This window comes from Cottoperca gobio, chromosome 4 (assembly GCF_900634415.1).
Source record: "Cottoperca gobio chromosome 4, fCotGob3.1, whole genome shotgun sequence".
In the NCBI taxonomy this organism is placed as follows: domain Eukaryota; kingdom Metazoa; phylum Chordata; class Actinopteri; order Perciformes; family Bovichtidae; genus Cottoperca; species Cottoperca gobio.
The window spans coordinates 4268138-4288449 of record NC_041358.1 but is presented as its reverse complement, the minus strand read 5'-3'; the positions used below and the strand labels follow the sequence as shown (position 1 = coordinate 4288449).

The following is a 20312-nucleotide window of genomic DNA, read 5'->3' as shown; positions in this document are numbered from 1 at the left end:
TACCGATACAAAAATGTCTATAAATATTGCTAAAAAAATCGTTTTCACATTATACTACAAATTGTAATCTAAACCAGTTTTCAGGACAGGACACACAAAGAAAGCTTTGGGAGTACTTTACAGTTGATACTGTAACGCCATAACAACGGCAATCGCCATATGCTTCAGTTTAAAATAGAACTCAACAAAGAACAATTTAATTTGAAATCTTTATCTTTTATCCTTTCTTTCTCAGTACCCGACTAAAAGTTTGATTTGGACAGGCATTAAACACAATTGTGGAAACACAGATGATGGGCTTCCAACTAAACATCAAGAGGATCTCATGATTTTTTAATATGAACTTCAAAAGCGCTTTGGTGATATTCTACTGTATGTGGGTTTTTTCTCCACATATCAAATGATTGTGGGCTATTGTTTAACTGGCCCCCACCTGCAGTATATCTGTAAAGAGATACTGAAAATGTTTCATAAAATATTGATGAAAACCAGAGAGTACCTACACAATCAATAGAAGACTTCCCTGCAATCATACAATTACAAGAATGTTCCAATGTGTATAGTAATAACACGAGAATGATCCAACTGACGGGCATGTCTTGAAATGCTTCTTAGATCTTTTGAGTGGTTTTGCCCAATTTCTACTAATTAGGTAGAAAAATGCTGATAGTTTTCCACATTTCTAGGATAAATGTGCTACTGTACCACCTCATCCTGTAAAACATCTCCATGCAGACTTGAAACTCACCTAAGAGGCTTTGTAAGTAATGTAAGTTACTGTATGTACAGTACTATTACAGGGCAAAAACATGCAAAACCACCCTTATTTAAGAAACATCAAACAAGGAACTCAAGCCTTGTGCAAGAGACTCCGTACCATGAGCCCAGTTTGGTTCCACACGGGTCGTCTGTGTCTCCTCCATGTAATCTTTGGTCAAATCACAGAGCTCCCTGGTAGCATAGGCTTCCTGCTTGTGCCTCGCTGTGAGCTCCATACTTTCCTGTCTCATCTTGAGCAGTTCAACTAAAGTGCTTGAGGAGGCCTTAGGGCCTTTTTGTGCTTCAGCCTCGGCCTCCTGTTTTGGTACAAAGCTGTCTAATATGGGACGTGGACTCCTCATCTCATACTGGATGTTCACTGGGATACCCATGCGCATCAGGACCAGGCCACTGTTGCTGATTAACTTCTGAGAGACAAAGGATCGAGAGGGGAACTGGCTCTGGTTGAGCACCTGGAGGATGTTCTGATGCTCCTTTTTGTCCTGCAGCAGTTCATTTAGGATGCACAGCGGGGACTTGCTGGTGCTAGTAACACTTCTACCAATTCGTTTCAGGTGTCCCCTCACATGGTTGGAGAGGCCAGTCTTGGTATCAAACCACCCGCAGCACAGGGGACATGTGTGCGCTCCTTGGGTTTCTGGCTTAACAGCTGTAATATCAGATACAATTTGTCACAAACATTTTAATGAAACAACAAAATCACCAAGCTAATATTCATGATAGTTTGCTTAATAATGCACAAGCCTGCATGTTGTAGTGTCACACACCCTAGCAACAAATGTAACTTACAGAGAATTAGGACCTGAATCTGCAGCTCGGCTTGGCTTTATGGAGCTTTAGAGTGAGTTTCATTTCTTTGTGTAGCTGTTTGCTGTGTAGTTAAAAAGCGAGTGTACACTATGGTGTAGAGCCGGGTTCTATAAGGAGTTGGTGGAGCCCAAAAAGTGCTAAAAGGATGTGACTAATGGATGTGTAAAAAAAGACAAAGCAACAGTTTTTTAACAAGGCCGTCATATCAACTTAAAGGTATATGTCAGTGTTGTGTTCACAACAAGTGGCCCCAAATGTGCAGGTTTAAGCATCATACATTACAAAGATATTATAGAAGCACAAATATCATCACTGCTCACTTCAAACCTATAATACGATAATGCTGGACGAGTCTGCATTATGTTTATACAGACAGTGTATTTAGTATCTGTACATGGCAGAAGTGGCATGTTAAGGTTAGAGAAAGATTGTTGTTACAGTTAATAACAGGACCAAGAGTTTACTGCTTTGAGATAAATGCTAATGTCAGCATGTCAATATGCTCACAATGATGCTAACGCATTGATAAGCAGCTACGGTATAATGTTTACCATATAAGTTAAACATGTTAGCTTTCCAACATTTGCCAGCTGAGGCTCATCAGATGCCATTAGTTCTGAACCAAATGTCATGGCATCTAAACAAAAGTGGCAAGACATTTCACTTAAATCTCGTGTTGTGTTGAGTTGTTGGCGTTTCACTGATTACGACATTAGTTAAGCTAATAATTGTACCTTTTCTCATTTTCCTCGTGCCACAGGGGATCCTTCTGCGGATTCGTGGCTGATGGTCGTGCAACGCCACTTGCTCTGGCGAAACCATGTGCCGAGCGTTATAGCTCAAGCCAACTCGGTGAAGATGCCCTCGCACATGATTGGACAGGCCCACTCCGGACTGGAACATGGCAGGACAGTACGGACAGGACTTGTGTTCTACCCCCGGTGTGGGGAAAACATCAAAGCTGTCACTTGTAGACATACAAGGCGACTCTGGGGAGTCCTCACACACCGTAGTTTCAATAAACTCCTCTTTGATTACGAGTTGCTCTATGTCACTACAGTCTTCATCTCCATCATCTTCATCGTTGTGTACATGAGGGCTTTGGTCTTTGGCTGAACACCGCTGCCTCTTCCTGAAATACCTCCGAGCATACGGGTTCCTTACGTTCTGGCTTTCTAAGAAGCTGCCTGTAGCTTCACAGGTGTCATCACTGAAGTTAACGCTGCCCTCACAGCCTTTCTCTAACTCCTTATCTGCACACAGTTTCTTCAGCCTCTGGCAAAGCCTTGCCGATATATTACCATTCATTTTGTCAATAGCGCCATGCAAGGGTGTTGACATTTCTCTCATTGACAGAGAATTCTGGTTCGCTTGCGCTTGTAAACTCTCGCTTGCCGGGTTGTTCTTGCCACCCTGACTGAACATCTGGTCTAATTTAAGATTTCTGTCCAATAGTAGAATATCAGCGGTCACAGGACAGTTTGCCTGCTTTGAGCTGCCAAAAGCCTCGCAGTCATTGTTTTCAGACTCTTCTTCCACACAGGTGAGATCAGTTGCCACATCTACATTCTTCTGTAGGAGTAATTTCCCATGCCTGTCGACCCTCCACAAAGACGGTGACAGCATGTTTTTGGTGCAGCCGACATGGCACTTAAACTGAGCAGAATTTACAGTTATTTCATTGGACTTTTGAAAGTAAATGTCCCCATTTCTGTTGGAACAGTGAGGGAAATGGTCCGTTTCTCCAAGAGTCAACAGATTTGGATTAGACGTTGCAATTTTGGGCTGGTCGCCAACCTTTTTATAATTACCACAGTGGGATCGCAGGTGCTTCAGCTCAGAATGTCTTTCAATTACTTTGTCTCTACATGAGAAAAAGCCCATTTTACGCTGAAGCTGAACATGGTCCGCTTCCTCTGCATCATTAGTATGATTCACTTTCCTGTATTGAGGCTGGTGTGTGTCGAGGTGTGCGACATGTAAGTGTGCTTCAAGTGCCTGCTGCGTCAGTGTAATGTAGTTACACTCCTCACAGAAGTAGTAGTGCTTCAGATTATCATGCGTTGTGGCATGCTGGACAGAGATTTTAGGGCACTTACAACCAAATACACAGTGAGGGCACTGCTCTTTGGTGCCCCGGTGTTCCAATTCGGTGTTTTTGAGGCCTTTGATTTCCTCCATAAGTTTTTCGAGCCTGTCTTGGTGAATAATGATGTGCCTCATGAGGGAGTTGCTATCACAGAACAAACGCCCACACTCCCTGCATATAAAGGGCTGTGAGACATTCTCACTGTTCACCTGATTATGCTTGCCTAAATGATACATCATATGTCTATGGAAATGTCTTTTTTCCTTGAAATGAACATTGCATATTGTGCATGAAAAGAAAAGTGGCTCTTGTTCCACTTGTTCAGTCTTCAACTGTTCCACTTTTGAACTAAAATTGTCTTCGTCTTCAGGGTCATTTCCCTCATTACAGCCTTCCTGTGCTGTGCTATAAATATGGTGCTCAGAGTCTGAAGCTGTGTTCGTAGAAAGATCTTTGAGTGGCACGACGGAATATTTTATATCAGATTGGGTACCCGAAGAATCATCTTTGTTGGCAATGTCAACATTTCTAACATCATTGCTAGTGCAGAAGCAGAAACGTCTGTATGTGTGATTTAAGCTGTTGTTAACCTTTTCGAGAGAGTCTGACATGCTTTTTACATGTGTATTGTGCTTGCTGTCCCTTTGGTGCATCACTTCGGTCTCCAGCCTTCTGTCATTGTGCAAGTAGCACTCTCTCGCTGAATCCCATCTGATTACTTCAGCGTCGTCATAATCATCCGAGGAGCTTTCTGACCATTCTACGTCCCGTCGAGATCTTGTTTTCATTGTCTGTTTTGTCGAAGGTTGGCTAATGTGCATTTCCTCGGCGCTGTCTGCACCTGACAGTGTGGAATAGGCCAGTTTGGACTCCGTCTCCTCCGAGTGAGATGGTGGCGTGTTGACACCTGGCTGTGTGGCCAGTGTTTCTTCGACGGGCCCCGCTGTGTTCTTCCAAGCGTCTGATTGAAGCTCACTAGGTGGTGGTAACACCTCGGGGCTCGTGTCCTTCTCCGCTTGCCACACGGCATCCAGGACATTGTTGGATAAAACAGTGCCTTTGTTCAGGACACAGTGTACCTCTGAGGTGGGGTGTGAACCAGGTCCATTAACAAGTGCTCCTGAAGGCAATGAATTGCCTGCATGGGGAACAGCAGGGACACTGCTGTATACAAATGGATTCGGCTGGGTTCCATTTAAAGGGTTTTCGTGTTCATCTGAGGACAGACCTGCAGCATTGTTCTTCAGGGAGAATGTGTGACTCTGTAATGGCTCCTGAGTACGACCTGGCCTGTCAGACACGGACTCCACGTCTTTGTCCTCTTGTGCATTTGGCTTCAGATCAGACATAGTAGCAATACTTTCTGAAAAATGAAAGAAAATCATACAATTATTAAGTGTAATCTATATTTCTAATCATTTCAAGCAACTCAAGTGAAGCCAGCAAATGTCTTACAATAAAAAGAATAATAAACTTTATTTGTATGGCACCTTTATTACAAGAAATGCAGCACAAAGTGCTTTACAACAAGGGAGAACAGACACGGAAAGCACATAAACACAGGGATAGAATGCCAAGTCAATGGAAACAAAGATGGGAATAGAACACAGAGTGAATAACATAAGATGGAAAAAAAAAACGTACTGAATAATAATAATAATAATAATTTTAAAAAAACTAGTTAAATATATTAAAATCAGTACTCATATTTGCAGCATGCACATTTACATCAATAAACACTTCCGCAGCACCAATGGTCTACAAGCGTAATATTCATTTTATTAAAGTATTTAACCATCCAAAGACAATTGGAAGAAAGATATAATGCAGATGTAAATGAAACACTGTTGCACAACAGGTCAAATCTATTGTATTTTTGCTCATTCACACTTCACATAATTTGGTGATGTTAAAAAAAAGCCTTTTTCTCCATAAAATGAGAGTGATATTATTCCGTGCTGCATTATGATTTTCCAACACCCTCTTTCGCCACCTCTCTTCACAACAAACCCTGCTGTTAGCCCTGAATACCCTGGCGAGGATACTTAATTATGTGAGCGTACCTCTGGGACGCAACCTTCCTGCATCTCCACCTAAAGTTCTCAGTCTTCTGCTAAAATTTACCAATTTCCATGGGAACAAAGTACACCTCCGATGAGATCATATTGTGTCTTATCACTCTGTGATGGTGCCAACACAGATCCCAGCATGAGACTGTTGTTACTGCAATCCTGACAAATTGGCAGGCACACAATCTGTTTAAAACATAAACACGGACCAACACAAAGAAAAAAGCAGCCTTCGTGCATACACAAATCTCTATTTATTTTGGGCAAAACTTAAAATTGGTTTTGAGTTATTAAATAGGATCATAATCAGCCTTTAATTAAACATGTGACATCTTATAAACAGATCACACGATGCAGTCCAGAGCTGATTTAGTTGAAAACATATGCTCTGTGGATTTGACATCCAGCGCTGGTCGCGCTCTACAGGAAGATGTGTTGCTAACGAAGCGGTAAATTCAGTGTTAATGAGTAGCTTCACTGTTACCACCTCAGAGGTAAAAACCTTCCGATCTCCATATTCTCCCCATCTGTTGTGGTGTAAGAGGTTCGAAGGGAGAACAGACGCTCTCCATTTAAAACCAACTTCACTGTTACCCCCAAACGGCAGGGTGGCAAAACCATCAAAATATCTTGTGTAAGCCTCATTAGCAGCCAACTCACACAACTCGTGTGTGTGTGTGTGTGTGTGTATATGTATATATATATATATATATATATATATATATATATATATATATATATATATATATATATATATATATATATATATATATATATATATATATATATATATATATATATCTATATATATATATATATATATATATATATATATATATATATATATATCGAACAGGGGTTCAACAGAAATGTAATTGTATGAATGTATTTGCTTCTATTTACTTCATTTAGTCAATGTTAAAAGGCTGACTTTTCCTTGCCTGGAGATATTTACAGGGATTATGAGCTTTAATACAGTTAAGCTGTATGCACAGATCAATCTGCGATGAGCTTTTACTAACCCTGCCTGCTATTTTCCCCAAGACACTCGGCTCGTTTTCAGTTTGGTAAATGAGATTTAGGAGGCGCGTCATCATCATGGTGTTCTGTTAGACAATAGAAAACAAACCATTGCACCTCTCAGTCATGTATTGAGCAATCCTTTGACTATTTTACTTCTTTTTCTCTGTTTGCATATTGAATTTCTCACGATACTGTAAACTTCTGGAATAGTACAGTTTATTTGGTTCTTCTGTACTCTGATGTAACCTAATACAACAGGTTGCAAATAATGATATACTTGTGAAGCTTTGAGGTTAGAGTAAGAAGTGTTTCTTATAATCTGTCCCGGGTGGACAAAACATTAGAAACAATTGGGGTCGACGATATTGGAAAAACCTGACATTACGATATACTTTAATTTCCTGCGATACACATTGCAGAATGAAAAAATACAGGATTTTTCACAAGTACCCATTTTTTTGTCAACATCATTCTTTCTGTAGCCAAAATATGTCCATACAACCGAAGAACATACATGTCCGATTATCAAATCTTCCTTCCTTCCTTCTTTTCCTCTCATTTTCAGGTCGTGGTTGACGACTTGTAGGGCCTGCTTTGGTTGTTTTAATAAATTGATCAAGAATGTGAGTGATTGGTGGTCCGGTGTATGCAGAGCCTGCATTACCATCACAATCAACACCTCTGTAACATTCAACTGGACTCACTGTTCTATCAGACGGACTTCTCTTGTAGTCGGGTCATGAGAACCATGTGAGCTCTCCTTTTGTATCAAGCGGCAAAAAGGTTGTAGCATGACGTCATTGCCTTACTTGGCATTGCACGTCCTGCAATGTGACTATTGCGCACATCGATATATTGCACAGCCTAATATAGACTCACTGGCCATTATTAGGTACAACGGTACAATATCATGCAATGCAATCCAACAGGTCCGACATCCTCGGCCTGCTCAGCTCAGCGTCGCTTATAATGTTTAGTTTATCTGGGATTTATTATTAGGCTGTTGTATTGGATTCGATTGTACATGTGCACATAATAAACTGCAGGTTCATAACAATAAAACCTAATTTGTACAAACAGCAAAAATGAAAATCATTTCAAGTTACGGAGTTAAAAGTGATCTTGTGCAGCATGCTCCGATAGTTGGTGGGCTGGGAATCGTGCCATGTACTCACATCAGTACGGCTTTGAGTCTGGCTCACAACCTCAGCAAGTGTCAAGCCCTATTCTCTTTCATCTTCCACTCATTCTCTCATGTTCACAATCGCATTTCATGAAAATGCTATTCACTTCGCCTGGAAACATTCTCACCTGAATGAATTGTTTCATTACACTCGGAGTGTAAATAGTAATGTTACGCATGTTCAGTCAAATCTGCTTCCATCCCAATGAGTACAAAGGTTGAGCACTTTTGTATGACCCATCAGTGTAATGTTGTCATTATTTTCTCATCCACATTTCAAGAACAGTCTATGCTTAGTGGTGGAGTGTTTGTGGTAGTGTCCAAATGGCCTTTAAGGGGCATCACACCCTAAAAATTGCTCCAGATGTGTTTGGGGGGAAATGTAACTGCTACATAAATGTTACGTAACATGTCAAGATACAAGAGACTGTAAATATGCTGGACTATAGAAGAAGTTAATAAAAAATAGCTTGAGGTAATAATAATAATAATAATTCCAGATGAGGACAATGACAAATAGGATGCAGGACGAAGATGAGACTTCAGAGGACGAAGAAGCATCAGCTGAGGATGAGCAGAAGTAAAAAAGAAAAGACGCCGTCAACATGGGGTCACTAATAACATTAATAACTTGTGTCAAAAAATGTAAATAGGATAAATGGAACATCAAGACTGAGAACTAAAGAAATCTGCTGCGATGGGCAGTAGTGATGGGCAGTAGTGATGGGGGCTGATGGGCAGTAGTGATGGGCAGTAGTGATGGGGGCTGATGGGGGCTGATGGGCAGTAGTGATGGGCAGTAGTGATGGGGGCTGATGGGCAGTAGTGATGGGGGCTGATGGGCAGTAGTGATGGGGGCTGATGGGCAGTAGTGATGGGCAGTAGTGATGGGGGCTGATGGGCAGTAGTGATGGGCAGTAGTGATGTGCAGTAGTGATGGGCAGATGGGCAGTAGTGATGGGCAGTAGTGATGGGCTGATGGGCAGTAGTGATGGGCAGATGGGCAGTAGTGATGGGCAGTAGTGATGGGCTGTAGTGATGGGCTGATGGGCAGTAGTGATGGGCAGTAGTGATGGGCAGTAGTGATGGGGCTGATGGGCAGTAGTGATGGGCAGTAGTGATGGGCAGTAGTGATGGGGGCTGATGGGCAGTAGTGATGGGCAGTAGTGATGGGCAGTAGTGATGGGCAGTAGTGATGAGCAGTAGTGATGGGGGCTGATGGCAGTAGTGATGGGCAGTAGTGATGGGCAGTAGTGATGGGCAGTAGTGATGGGCAGTAGTGATGGGCAGTAGTGATGGGCAGATGGGCAGTAGTGATGGGCAGTAGTGATGGGCTGATGGGCAGTAGTGATGTGCAGTAGTGATGGGCAGATGGGCAGTAGTGATGGGCAGTAGTGATGGGCTGATGGGCAGTAGTGATGGGCTGATGGGCAGTAGTGATGGGCTGATGGGCAGTAGTGATGGGCTGATGGGCAGATGGGCAGTAGTGATGGGCTGATGGGCAGATGGGCAGTAGTGATGGGCTGATGGGCAGATGGGCAGTAGTGATGGGCTGATGGGCAGTAGTGATGGGCTGTAGTGATGGGCAGTAGTGATGGGCAGTAGTGATGGGCAGTAGTGATGGCAGTAGTGATGGGCAGATGGGCAGTAGTGATGGGCAGTAGTGATGGGCTGATGGGCAGTAGTGATGGGCTGATGGGCAGTAGTGATGGGCTGATGGGCAGTAGTGATGGGCTGATGGGCAGTATGGCTGATGGCAGTAGTGATGGGCTGATGGGCAGATGGGCAGTAGTGATGGGCTGATGGGCAGATGGCAGTAGTGATGGGCTGATGGGCAGTAGTGATGGGCTGATGGGCAGTAGTGATGGGCTGATGGGCAGTAGTGATGGGGCTGATGGGCAGATGGGCAGTAGTGATGGGCTGATGGGCAGATGGGCAGTAGTGATGGGCTGATGGGCAGTAGTGATGGGCCGTAGTGATGGGTAGTAGTGATGGGCCGTAGTGATGGGCAGTAGTGATGGGCAGTAGTGATGGGCAGTAGTGATGGGATGATGGGCAGTAGTGATGGGCTGATGGGTAGTAGTGATGTGCAGTAGTGATGTGCAGTAGTGATGGGCAGTAGTGATGGGCAGTAGTGATGGGCAGTAGTGATGGGCAGATGGGCAGTAGTGATGTGCAGTAGTGATGGGCAGATGGGCAGTAGTGATGGGCAGTAGTGATGGGCTGATGGGCAGTAGTGATGGGCTGATGGGCAGTAGTGATGTGCAGTAGTGATGGGCAGATGGGCAGTAGTGATGGGCAGTAGTGATGGGCTGATGGGCAGTAGTGATGGGCTGATGGGCAGTAGTGATGGGCTGATGGGCAGATGGGCAGTAGTGATGGGCTGATGGGCAGATGGGCAGTAGTGATGGGCTGATGGGCAGATGGGCAGTAGTGATGGGCTGATGGGCAGTAGTGATGGGCCGTAGTGATGGGCAGTAGTGATGGGCCGTAGTGATGGGCAGTAGTGATGGGCAGTAGTGATGGGCAGTAGTGATGGGCTGATGGGCAGTAGTGATGGGCTGATGGGCAGATGGGCAGTAGTGATGGGCTGATGGGCAGTAGTGATGGGCTGATGGGCAGTAGTGATGGGCTGATGGGCAGTAGTGATGGGCTGATAGGCAGTAGTGATGGGCTGATGGGCAGATGGCAGTAGTGATGGGCTGATGGGCAGTAGTGATGGGCAGGTAGTGATGGGCTGATGGGCAGTAGTGATGGGCTGATGGGCAGTAGTGATGGGCTGATGTGCAGTAGTGATGGGCAGTAGTGATGGGCAGTAGTGATGGGCAGTAGTGATGGGCAGTAGTGATGGGCAGTAGTGATGGGCTGATGGGCAGTAGTGATGGGCTGATGGGCAGTAGTGATGGGCAGTAGTGATGGGCAGTAGTGATGGGCAGTAGTGATGGGCAGTAGTGATGGGCTGATGCGCAGTAGTGATGGGCAGTAGTGATGGGCAGTAGTGATGGGCAGTAGTGATGGGCAGTAGTGATGGGCAGTAGTGATGGGCTGATGGGCTGATGGGCAGTAGTGATGGTAGTGCAGCTGTACTTCACGGATTACTTCCAAGATTACTTGAATAAATCCACACAGATGTGCTAGGGTGTGAAGTTTTTTTTTCATTTTGGTAATTTCACTGAATACATAGAAAAGGCTCAAGTATATAAAGTTTTAAATATACATTTTGTAGATTTCTTTGATATGTTAGGTTCTTTGGGGATACAGAACAGCAGAGAATACAGTAACAAAGTAATAAAGTATTACTTGCTTTTGTTTTTCAATATGATTGTAAATGCAATTTTTGGGGTTTTCAAAGACTGTTGGATGAACAAAACAACCATTAGCATATTACATCGATAGTAAAAATAATTGTTAGCTGCAACCCAAGACAAAGTCCTGCTGTACACTACAAATGCAAAAAATAAAGATATAACCAGTACAACGTTTCTTTTCCATGTTAGACAATTATTTAATGCAAACAACTGAACTTTCGGGTTTTTTGGGGACAACACAGATCGAGGAGGAAGCGTTTGGCGCTGTAGGCTTGTAAGGCTGTGAATGTCTAAGCAAATTCCTTCTTCCTGTTCAACTGAAGACCCGGGCTGGCAGCACAGTGGAGACGGCGCTAAAAACCAACTGGGACCAGTCAGCCAAACCATTTCAACTGCTGGAGCTGTCTGTATGGATCAACAGCCAACCTTATATTCCTCTGCCATCGTCTTTGCTGGAGAAATGTCTAAACAAGGGGAGCCACAGTCCCTCAAGTACTGCACTACACAACTTCCTCGGCTAATGGGATCTATTGATTTATTTGACACAATGTGAATTTATGAAGCTGCCTCTTAAGTGTGAGAGTATCAAAGTGTGGCTCAAAAACAAACAGACAGAGATTCTGTTTGACACCCCAGTAATCCCAAGGTGAGGATGTTCTCTCAGAGAAGGTGCCACAGTGAAAAAAAAACGCACAATGCTGAATTCTTAGCCCTTCAGTTCTACCATGAGTATCAAGAAAAGCAGGAAGAAATGAGCAATGCGCCACAAGCCAAATCTCATTTTCTTAATGTGACTAACTTTTTAGCAGAAGAATGCGAAACTAAAAAAACACAAGAGGAGATTCATGAAACACCCTAATTTTCCTAAATTACAACGAGAGAAAATAAAGAGAGTAGCTTCACACGATGTCTTTGTCTGGATTATGCACTCTTTTATCCCACTGAATTCTTGTCACCCAAAGGTCATTTCCATAATAATGGTCTCCATTCTCCCTAATGGGATTTTGGCTGTGATTATGTATGCCAGCGTCTTGTGCAGACACCATCAGCCCTGTCATCCTGAATTGCACAAATGTAATTACACAAAGCCTTTGATAACTAAACAATGTAATTTACTGCTTGGGTGAAAATATATACCGCGTTATACGACTCAAATCGTACACAAAAGGAAAATATATGAATACCATAGGTGGTATGTTGCAAAGAACATTGTGTTCTTTATAGTAAGAATATGAACTGTTAATACATGCTTTAACAACAAGAACATTGGGTGTCCATTCAAGCGATTTAAGAAACAAGTGCTACTGAAGTGGTAAATTAAAGAACAAAAACAAATGGAAATTGGCCCTCTTCTGTGATATGTCTATTGTATTTATGGAATACATTGTGATACGTGCTTTTAAATCAATTTAAGAATTAACGTTGGTGGCTAAGTTCACAAACAGCTGCGTTTAAAAGATTACAAATCTAGATGTTTACGACACGAGGCGGTGCTGCTCATGGAAACACTACCGACAGGGGCCGCCAAAATCAACACAAAATTAAAGTTCCTTGTAGTTGCTTTAACTATTAAAATGTTAAAAATTATAGATGAATAATGTGTGAGACAATCTGTTGTGCGTGGAACATATATGCAGATACAGAACAAACACTGGCACTTGCAGTTGAAACTAAAACAAAGAAAAGACAGAGTGAGACTTAATCTCGCAAACCAAAAAAACAATCCCGTCCTTTGTCCGAGGTCCAACACCGAGCAGAAAATATCTAGAAGAATCCCCCGAACCCGCCCACAACAAACGTATTCTTGCCCCCATCGTCCTAAAAAAAGGGGAATGAGTGAAATGGCTGTGGTGGTAGATTTACTGATGAAAAAAGGTGAAGCGAGAACATTCGGAGTGATAAAAGGGGACAGGGAGCGAGTGACAGTTGGGTTAAGACAGAAGTCATGTTCAATAGCAGGTAGAAACATCAAACGGCGAGTTCACAGGAAACCCATGCAACCTTGTCTTGAAGGAGGATTTTCTGTTGTGTGGAGTAGATTATATCTGTTCAAGCTGCTGACACGGCCTCATTTGCTGCCCGTAGTGTTGGAGGGGGATTAAACGATATAAACTTTAAAGCTTTAAACAATACCTTTCAAAATTAAATGGATTAAGGGAGGGATGTCTGATGGGGATTTCCCAAGGCTTTGTTAGTTTTAAACTCTACTCCTTTTAAAGAGGGGAAGAAGAAGAAGAAGAAGAAGAAGAAGAAGAAGAAGAAGAAGAAGAAGAAGAAGAAGAAGAAGAAGAAGAAGAAGAAGAAGAAGAAGAAGAAGAAGAAGAAGAAGAAGAAGAAGAAGAAGAAACAGTGGTTAGAAATTTCTCAGGCATGTGACCGTTTTAATGAGGCTGCTCTCACGTTGAGGAGGGCAGTGGGCACAGGAGGGCTGCCAAGCAGATGGCTCTCATAAACATCATATCTGCTCTGTTTAGATACATGACTTCTCATCTCCCAACACTGAGAGGAAAACAAACCCGACCATCACCACAAGCACTACCCACTTGCCCACTTTTGGCAAGCTGTGCCGGCTCGTCGAAATGGCACATTTCCATTTCTTGCATTTCTCCTTCATAACAATATGCATGAGCTGCACAATTGATATACATAACCTCTAATCTGTTATAAGTATGCAGAGGAGATGCAGCGATAGCGGTGCTGGGTATTTTGGTTTAGTGGCAGTTAGGATGTTGACTTTTATTAAATGTTATTATTACCATATAACTGAAAGTACACAAATACGAAGCAAGACAGAAGTTGTTGCTATGATTAGGCAGATGCTTCCCTCTCCAGTTGAGATGGGGGAAAATGAAACATATTTATATCAAACTTTGTTGCTGCCGCTTTGCTGTAGACATGTGACCATTCAGATGAAAGGGAGTCGGTGTCAAACTGCTCTCCAAATTGAGGACAGGCTCCACATTGCTGAGCAGACATCAGTGAGCTTGAATTCGGAGGCATGTCAAGTATCGCTGGTATTAGGATGAAATCTCTCATTTTCTTTCTTTAAAAACATAATATGAGTGCGCAACGGCAGAAATAGGGAGCAGGGGCCTCGCAGTCACTAATGACAACCAAAGTGAGCCCTCGGTAGTCACCTTGAATTCTATTATTAGACTGGGACAAACAACTCTAAACAGCAACTGGATCAAGCGTGTCGTCAGCAGCCTCTGATCGCGTTTAGAGAGCAAGAAGTGGCTAAAATAAGCACCACATGGGGTCAAAGAGATCACATGAATAGCAGTAGTGAACAAAGAAGCAGCGAGCCTCTGACAAGAAAATGCCAAAAACTGCGGCTGTCAAAAAGTCATAAGGAATTCAGAGGCTAACAAAAGCCTATTTATCTAACTATCAGGAAAAGTGGACAGCTTGAGCGCAGGGGCCTTGACAGCAGTGGGATTCCCTTGTCATTTCCCAAGGTCCACACACACACACACACACACACACACACACACTCACGTACATATACACACAGACGCGTGTAAGACGATTATTCAGTGCTGCTTGTCAATTGTACCTTTTCAACCCGGATCAATGCGTCGTCTTGCACCAGGGGCCTGTATCAGCGCCAGTCATTAACATGCGAGTGCCACTCTATCAGCCCCAGATCCAAATAAATCAAAGGGTCGGCCACAGAAGAAAAGGGGCTAATATTTCCTCAATAACCCCAGAGGGACACCATGGAGAGATGCAAATTGCCTCCCAGGAGACCCCGGGGGATGTGAAGGAGAAACTCGCTGGGAGGCAACGGGAAGCTAATGAGTATAATGGTAAATGTATACAAGGAGAGAGAGAAAACCCTCTCTATTCATACCAATTAATACAATCTTATCAATGGAGGTGTACTGTAGAAGGAGGGCCCATGTCTAACCCCTTGCCCTCCTCCCCACTTCCACCTCGCAAGCGTCTGTATTATTCAACACGGGCCAGGCTACGGTCATTAGCCCTGTGGGAGGCTGGGCCAGGCCTGGGGAGTTAAGGAGATTTTAAAAACCACTCACTCCTCACATCAAAACAAATCGGGCCAAATCAAAGGGGCTCAAAAATGTCCTTTCTTGCAGGGGTGAGGGAGCATACCCGCCATTGTTGTGAAAATCTGCTTTCTGCAGCGTCAAAGAGCAAACGCACGAACAAATACAAGATAGCGTTAGATAGAGTTAGCTTCATCAATCATGCAGCATTTGAGGAAAAAAGGATTACTGATGATTAGAATGTCGTGACATGAAATAATATAATTTTAAACCATGGCAGCGTTAAATATCTGCATAAAATATGCATAATAACTAGATAATTATGGCATCAATACATTTAATTGATTTAATGGAGCTCAACAACTGTGACATTTTAGTTCATTCATTAGTTTGTTATATCATTAGCAGGTTAACAGGAGGTTTTTTCAGTTTCTTGTTAGAAAAGAACCAAAGTGGTCTTTTCATTGGAAATAAAGAGAGTATTTCATTGCAGCTGCTGACACTACAGCAAAAACCTGAACAAATAAAGCTAACCCTCGCACCAACCTGTTCAAACACACTATGAAAATCCTAAATCCCCAAAAACATATTTTTCTCAAACAAGTGAAGAAGCAGTTAATGGGGGTAACATTATGTCCACACCGCAAAAAGAACTTTCACGTCTTTTTTTCTTGATTGTGGTGCAGAAATCTGTTTTATTGTATTTCTAGATAATTCATGAATTTGTGTGGGAAACTGATAAAAAATAATAATTTCACCCCACTGGCAGATCTTTACTTGTTTGAAAAAAAGAAGATTTTTTTTAGGAGTTATGAATAAACAAAATGAGTTGTTAAGATGGAGATTGAAACGTCTGGCTCAATATAGATCAGGCCACAACAACATTCATACAGCAATGCAAGAAAATAATGAGTTAGATTTTTGGAGGTTGACTTTCCCCTTGAACTACAAACTGTTAAACAGAATCCCACAGGAAAATCTGTAAATATATATAAATATCTTTAATAATAATAATAATTCTTTTTTTGCAGTAATATCAGTCATTACATTTCTTAAAGCATTGCTGTAATATGTGCACCAAATCCTCTCCAATACCAAATATCACCAACAGATGGCACCTGCAGCCATGGAAACTTGCGGATAATATGGAAAAGTGGCACAAGATAAACTTCAGGGTTCGTGATGATCACTTAGTATGACAACATTACTTTAGTAACCTTACCATGTTAAGCAACTGATACCTCCCTTTAAAAGGTAATAAAACCAAACGAATACCTCAAACTATGGAGTTGTGCTGTGCTCCATAGCGCCTCTAGTGGTCGAGAACTCCACGGGAGACCTTTAAGTTACCTCTGAATCGATACGGCCATACAGCTGAAAGGAAATCGAAGTGGTATGTAGTTTAAGGAAGCATTTGAACTACTTAAAAAGGGCAAACAAATGCTTCAAAAGCATAAGAAGAAGAAGGAATGTCTCGATCTAGCATTTTGAAGGTCATTTATCAAGGTGGAGAAATATACCTGACAGCAGGAGAATTTGCCTTCCATAGATCACCGAGGGGACTCAAATGAAGGTTAATCACTATATAACTTTCTACATGTCTAATCCTATACTCCAGATTTCATTGAGCATAGCTGTAAAAGCCCTCCGTCAGCATAATTGCACCTAACCTGTGCCCCGCATGCTCAAATCTCTAAAATATCACAGCCAACTCTGAGAATAAGTGGGAAATTAATGAGGAAAGTGCTGAGCTCAACCTCAGATAGGTATCACAGAAAGGGTTAGCCGCCTCGCAGCTCATGTACAATGGAAGCTCGCTAATCCGAACTCTCAAAGATAGACATTGTTTGGACTTGTGAAATGTTCTGTGGGATAAATACTGATTTGACATTCTTGCAGACTTGCATCTGGATCAGACCTCAAATATACCAAAAAGGTATTTTTAGGCTGCCTGTTAATCTAGATCGCATTAGTAGTTTAGTTCATTTAGTTGGGCTGCATAGCCAATAAAAACACAAATCATATCATCATTATTATAATACATCAGTATATTCTTTAGTCATGCACAACTACATACTATAGATTTTTTTTTGAATCTTTGCACATGATTTACATTCAGGTTTCTTATAATGACAACTCAAAAGTTTTTAAATTATAAACTATTCTTTGTGTCCATCCATCATTCCTTTTATTACCATTGGTTCAATTTAATGTGATTACACAGTGCACATTAACTGATGTTGCTTTTCAATGCATCATCCCTTTGAGCGAGGGCTGAGCGCATCAGTGATCATATTCTGCCCCTTAGTGGAGGAAATGCTCCATAACCTGAGTGAAGCAGGATAATGGGAGGCTTGATCTGCACAGGCTGGATTGTGGACATCTGCAGCTCACGATTTAGTGCTTCATTCAGCCTTTGATGGACCAAAAGCAATCTCACCTGCTAGCCCCTTAGAATTAAGTAGTGGAAATCTGTCTCTCCTTTAAAACAAATTCCTCTTCTAGAAGAAGTCACTCCCATGGCTCTTTAAAAGCACAGTACTACTCAATTTACATGTAAATGTAAAATTCAGGCTTGTGAACATGAAAAACATTCTAAACTAGAAACTAAAAAGAACGGAAATCCAAGAAGTTACGATGTTGTCATGACATAAACTGGATTCAAAAGCTGCTTGCTTGAGGGTTTTTATATAAAATCACACTGCATCAGAGAATCTAAAGCAGAGAATCAACCCTGATCCCTGGAAATTCATCCAAAATATGTTTCTGCAAATCCCTCTCAGTAGAGCTGCCGTCACAAATTAAGGATGCAAAAAAGCTTCCTCATAACTCCATACTGTTTGCTAGATACACAGCTTCTTGTGTATGCTTCTGTGTTTTGCCAGGTGCTTTAGTAATTACCACCATTGAACTACAAATGAAAGTTTAAGAGGCTGAATAACTATTGAGTAAGTATTTTGCAGAATTATGTATTCAAGTTAAATGAGCATTACCTTACAACACCTGTGGGCAATACATGAACTACTGATATTAATGCATAATATGTCCATTTATACCGCTAGGGGTCTCTCAAACAAATGAAAAACAGAAGACGGAGTTTGGTGGCGTCGTGGAATTATTGTCCTTACACCTTTGCCGTTATTGCAGTAATCTTCTGCCCGTGAGTAAAACCCGTAAAACACTAAATAAAGCAGTTTCATGTTAAAATCAGTGTTTCTCCAACCAAATGGCGACCAAATGAAACAGACCAATTAGAATTAGGGATCTCTCTAGGTTTGAAAATGGTTTAATTAACATTTGGGATAACGTAAGTACACAACTTAACATATATAACATATGTCTAGTCGTTTTCAGACATAGTGCAGGGAAGTCACATATTATATACCTTTAATGATTAGACCATGAAGGTACAATTTCAACGGGGGGACAATTTCAACATCGATAGCTTACATTTTTAAAGAAGATTAAACAAAGGCTAGAGTAAAAAGTGATTTGGTTTCACACTGGAGAATAATCAACAGCCATTGTTGTCACTCCCTACAACCTGCCAAGTGTAGGAGTGGAAGCACTGACACATGTAACTGACATCTCAGATTTAATTTGACTGGTAATCACACCCAGCTATAGTTTCAGAGCATTTCACACGTCTGAGCTACAGTTTCAGGTGTTAAGTCGGTAAGAAGACATACAACTGTGCCTCTGAATGATAACAACCTCTTCACAGAGACAGTCACATTTTAGATTTTATCCTCTGCCATTGTGATTATAATGATGATGATACTAACAAGAACATTAGCCTCCACACAACGCACACACATGTTACTTTCTTTGCAATTCAAACGCAATCAACACTCATTTCTGTCTCAGCTTTACCTGCTCAAATACTTTCACTTTCAGATCAGTGGCTATTTGAATAAACATGTGTTGCTTCACGGCAGGTCGCCTTTCTCGTCTAAATCATAAAGCTGATAATAAGAGACAATATTCTAGTATAGCGCCTGTGAGTGGATTTCAATAATCATGCAAAATATTTAACAAGATAAAATGAAAATAAAAACAGTCAATGTGTACTCACCAGTCGATGTTGAAGCGCTGATTCCACCTCATGGCTGTTAGAAAACACACCTGTAACGGTGAGACAAACTTTGTTAAACCGGCTCACGACACAGATCACTGTGACTTTCTTTAAAAAACATTTAGACTTTGTGATTACATCTGACACTGCCTGCCTCAGGGAATCTGTCCCTCCAAATTATGACTGTTTCAGGATCCAAAACTGAAAGCTGGACATTATTTATAAAAAAATAATAAAATACTACATCACAAGGACATAAGGAAATCCAATTTGGGATTTAGTGCAGCATAAAATGCTTTCAACACCAGTCACTCATATAGAGAAAATTAAAATCTAATTATCTCTGAGACCTCTAAAACAGAAGCATCATTTCATTTTCTGTAGTGGACATCTGAAACATCATTAATTCAACATTATATTTATGAGCAATTCTTATAAAATGAGTAAGCATCATTAATTATTAAGGAGAAAAATCAATGTCAGTGTTTTTAAGAGTTGTTAAAGATGGCCGGGGTCTCCACGACACCCAACAAAACATCAGGGTTAACCAACAACAACTATTATTATCAGTTAATCATTTATCAAACACAGATGTCAAAGATGTGACGCTTCCAGCTTCTCTAATGTGACGACCTGCTGCCCGTCTCTGTTCTGTGTAACTGGGCTATTTTATACCTTTGAGTTTGGACTGATCGACAAAACAAGTCATTTGAAGACATCTGCATGGGTTAATGTTTTATACATTGAAACATTAACAGCGATATCATTTGTTAACCTAAATGGCATGTAAGCGCCATCACAAAGTTATATATATATATATATATATATATATATATATACATATATATACATATATATATCATATATATATATATACATACATACATACATATACGTATATAACATATACGTATATATATATATATATACATATACATATATATACATTATATATATATATACAT

General features: G+C 41.4%; 1 protein-coding gene across 2 annotated transcripts in view; it reads right to left on the bottom strand.

Annotated features, from left to right (window-relative positions):
• The window catches only part of znf644b (zinc finger protein 644b), a 37433-nt gene that overhangs the window by 4907 nt on the left and 12214 nt on the right, over nt 1–20312 (bottom strand). For both annotated transcript variants that reach the window (XM_029430124.1, XM_029430123.1), the window contains exons 2-4: nt 19348–19397; nt 2325–5042; nt 878–1429 (exon numbers count right to left, since the gene is read on the bottom strand). In XM_029430124.1, coding sequence (XP_029285984.1) covers nt 878–1429; nt 2325–5028 — 3256 coding nt within the window. In that variant the 5' untranslated portion in view covers nt 5029–5042; nt 19348–19397. The remainder of the gene's footprint in view (nt 1–877; nt 1430–2324; nt 5043–19347; nt 19398–20312) is intronic.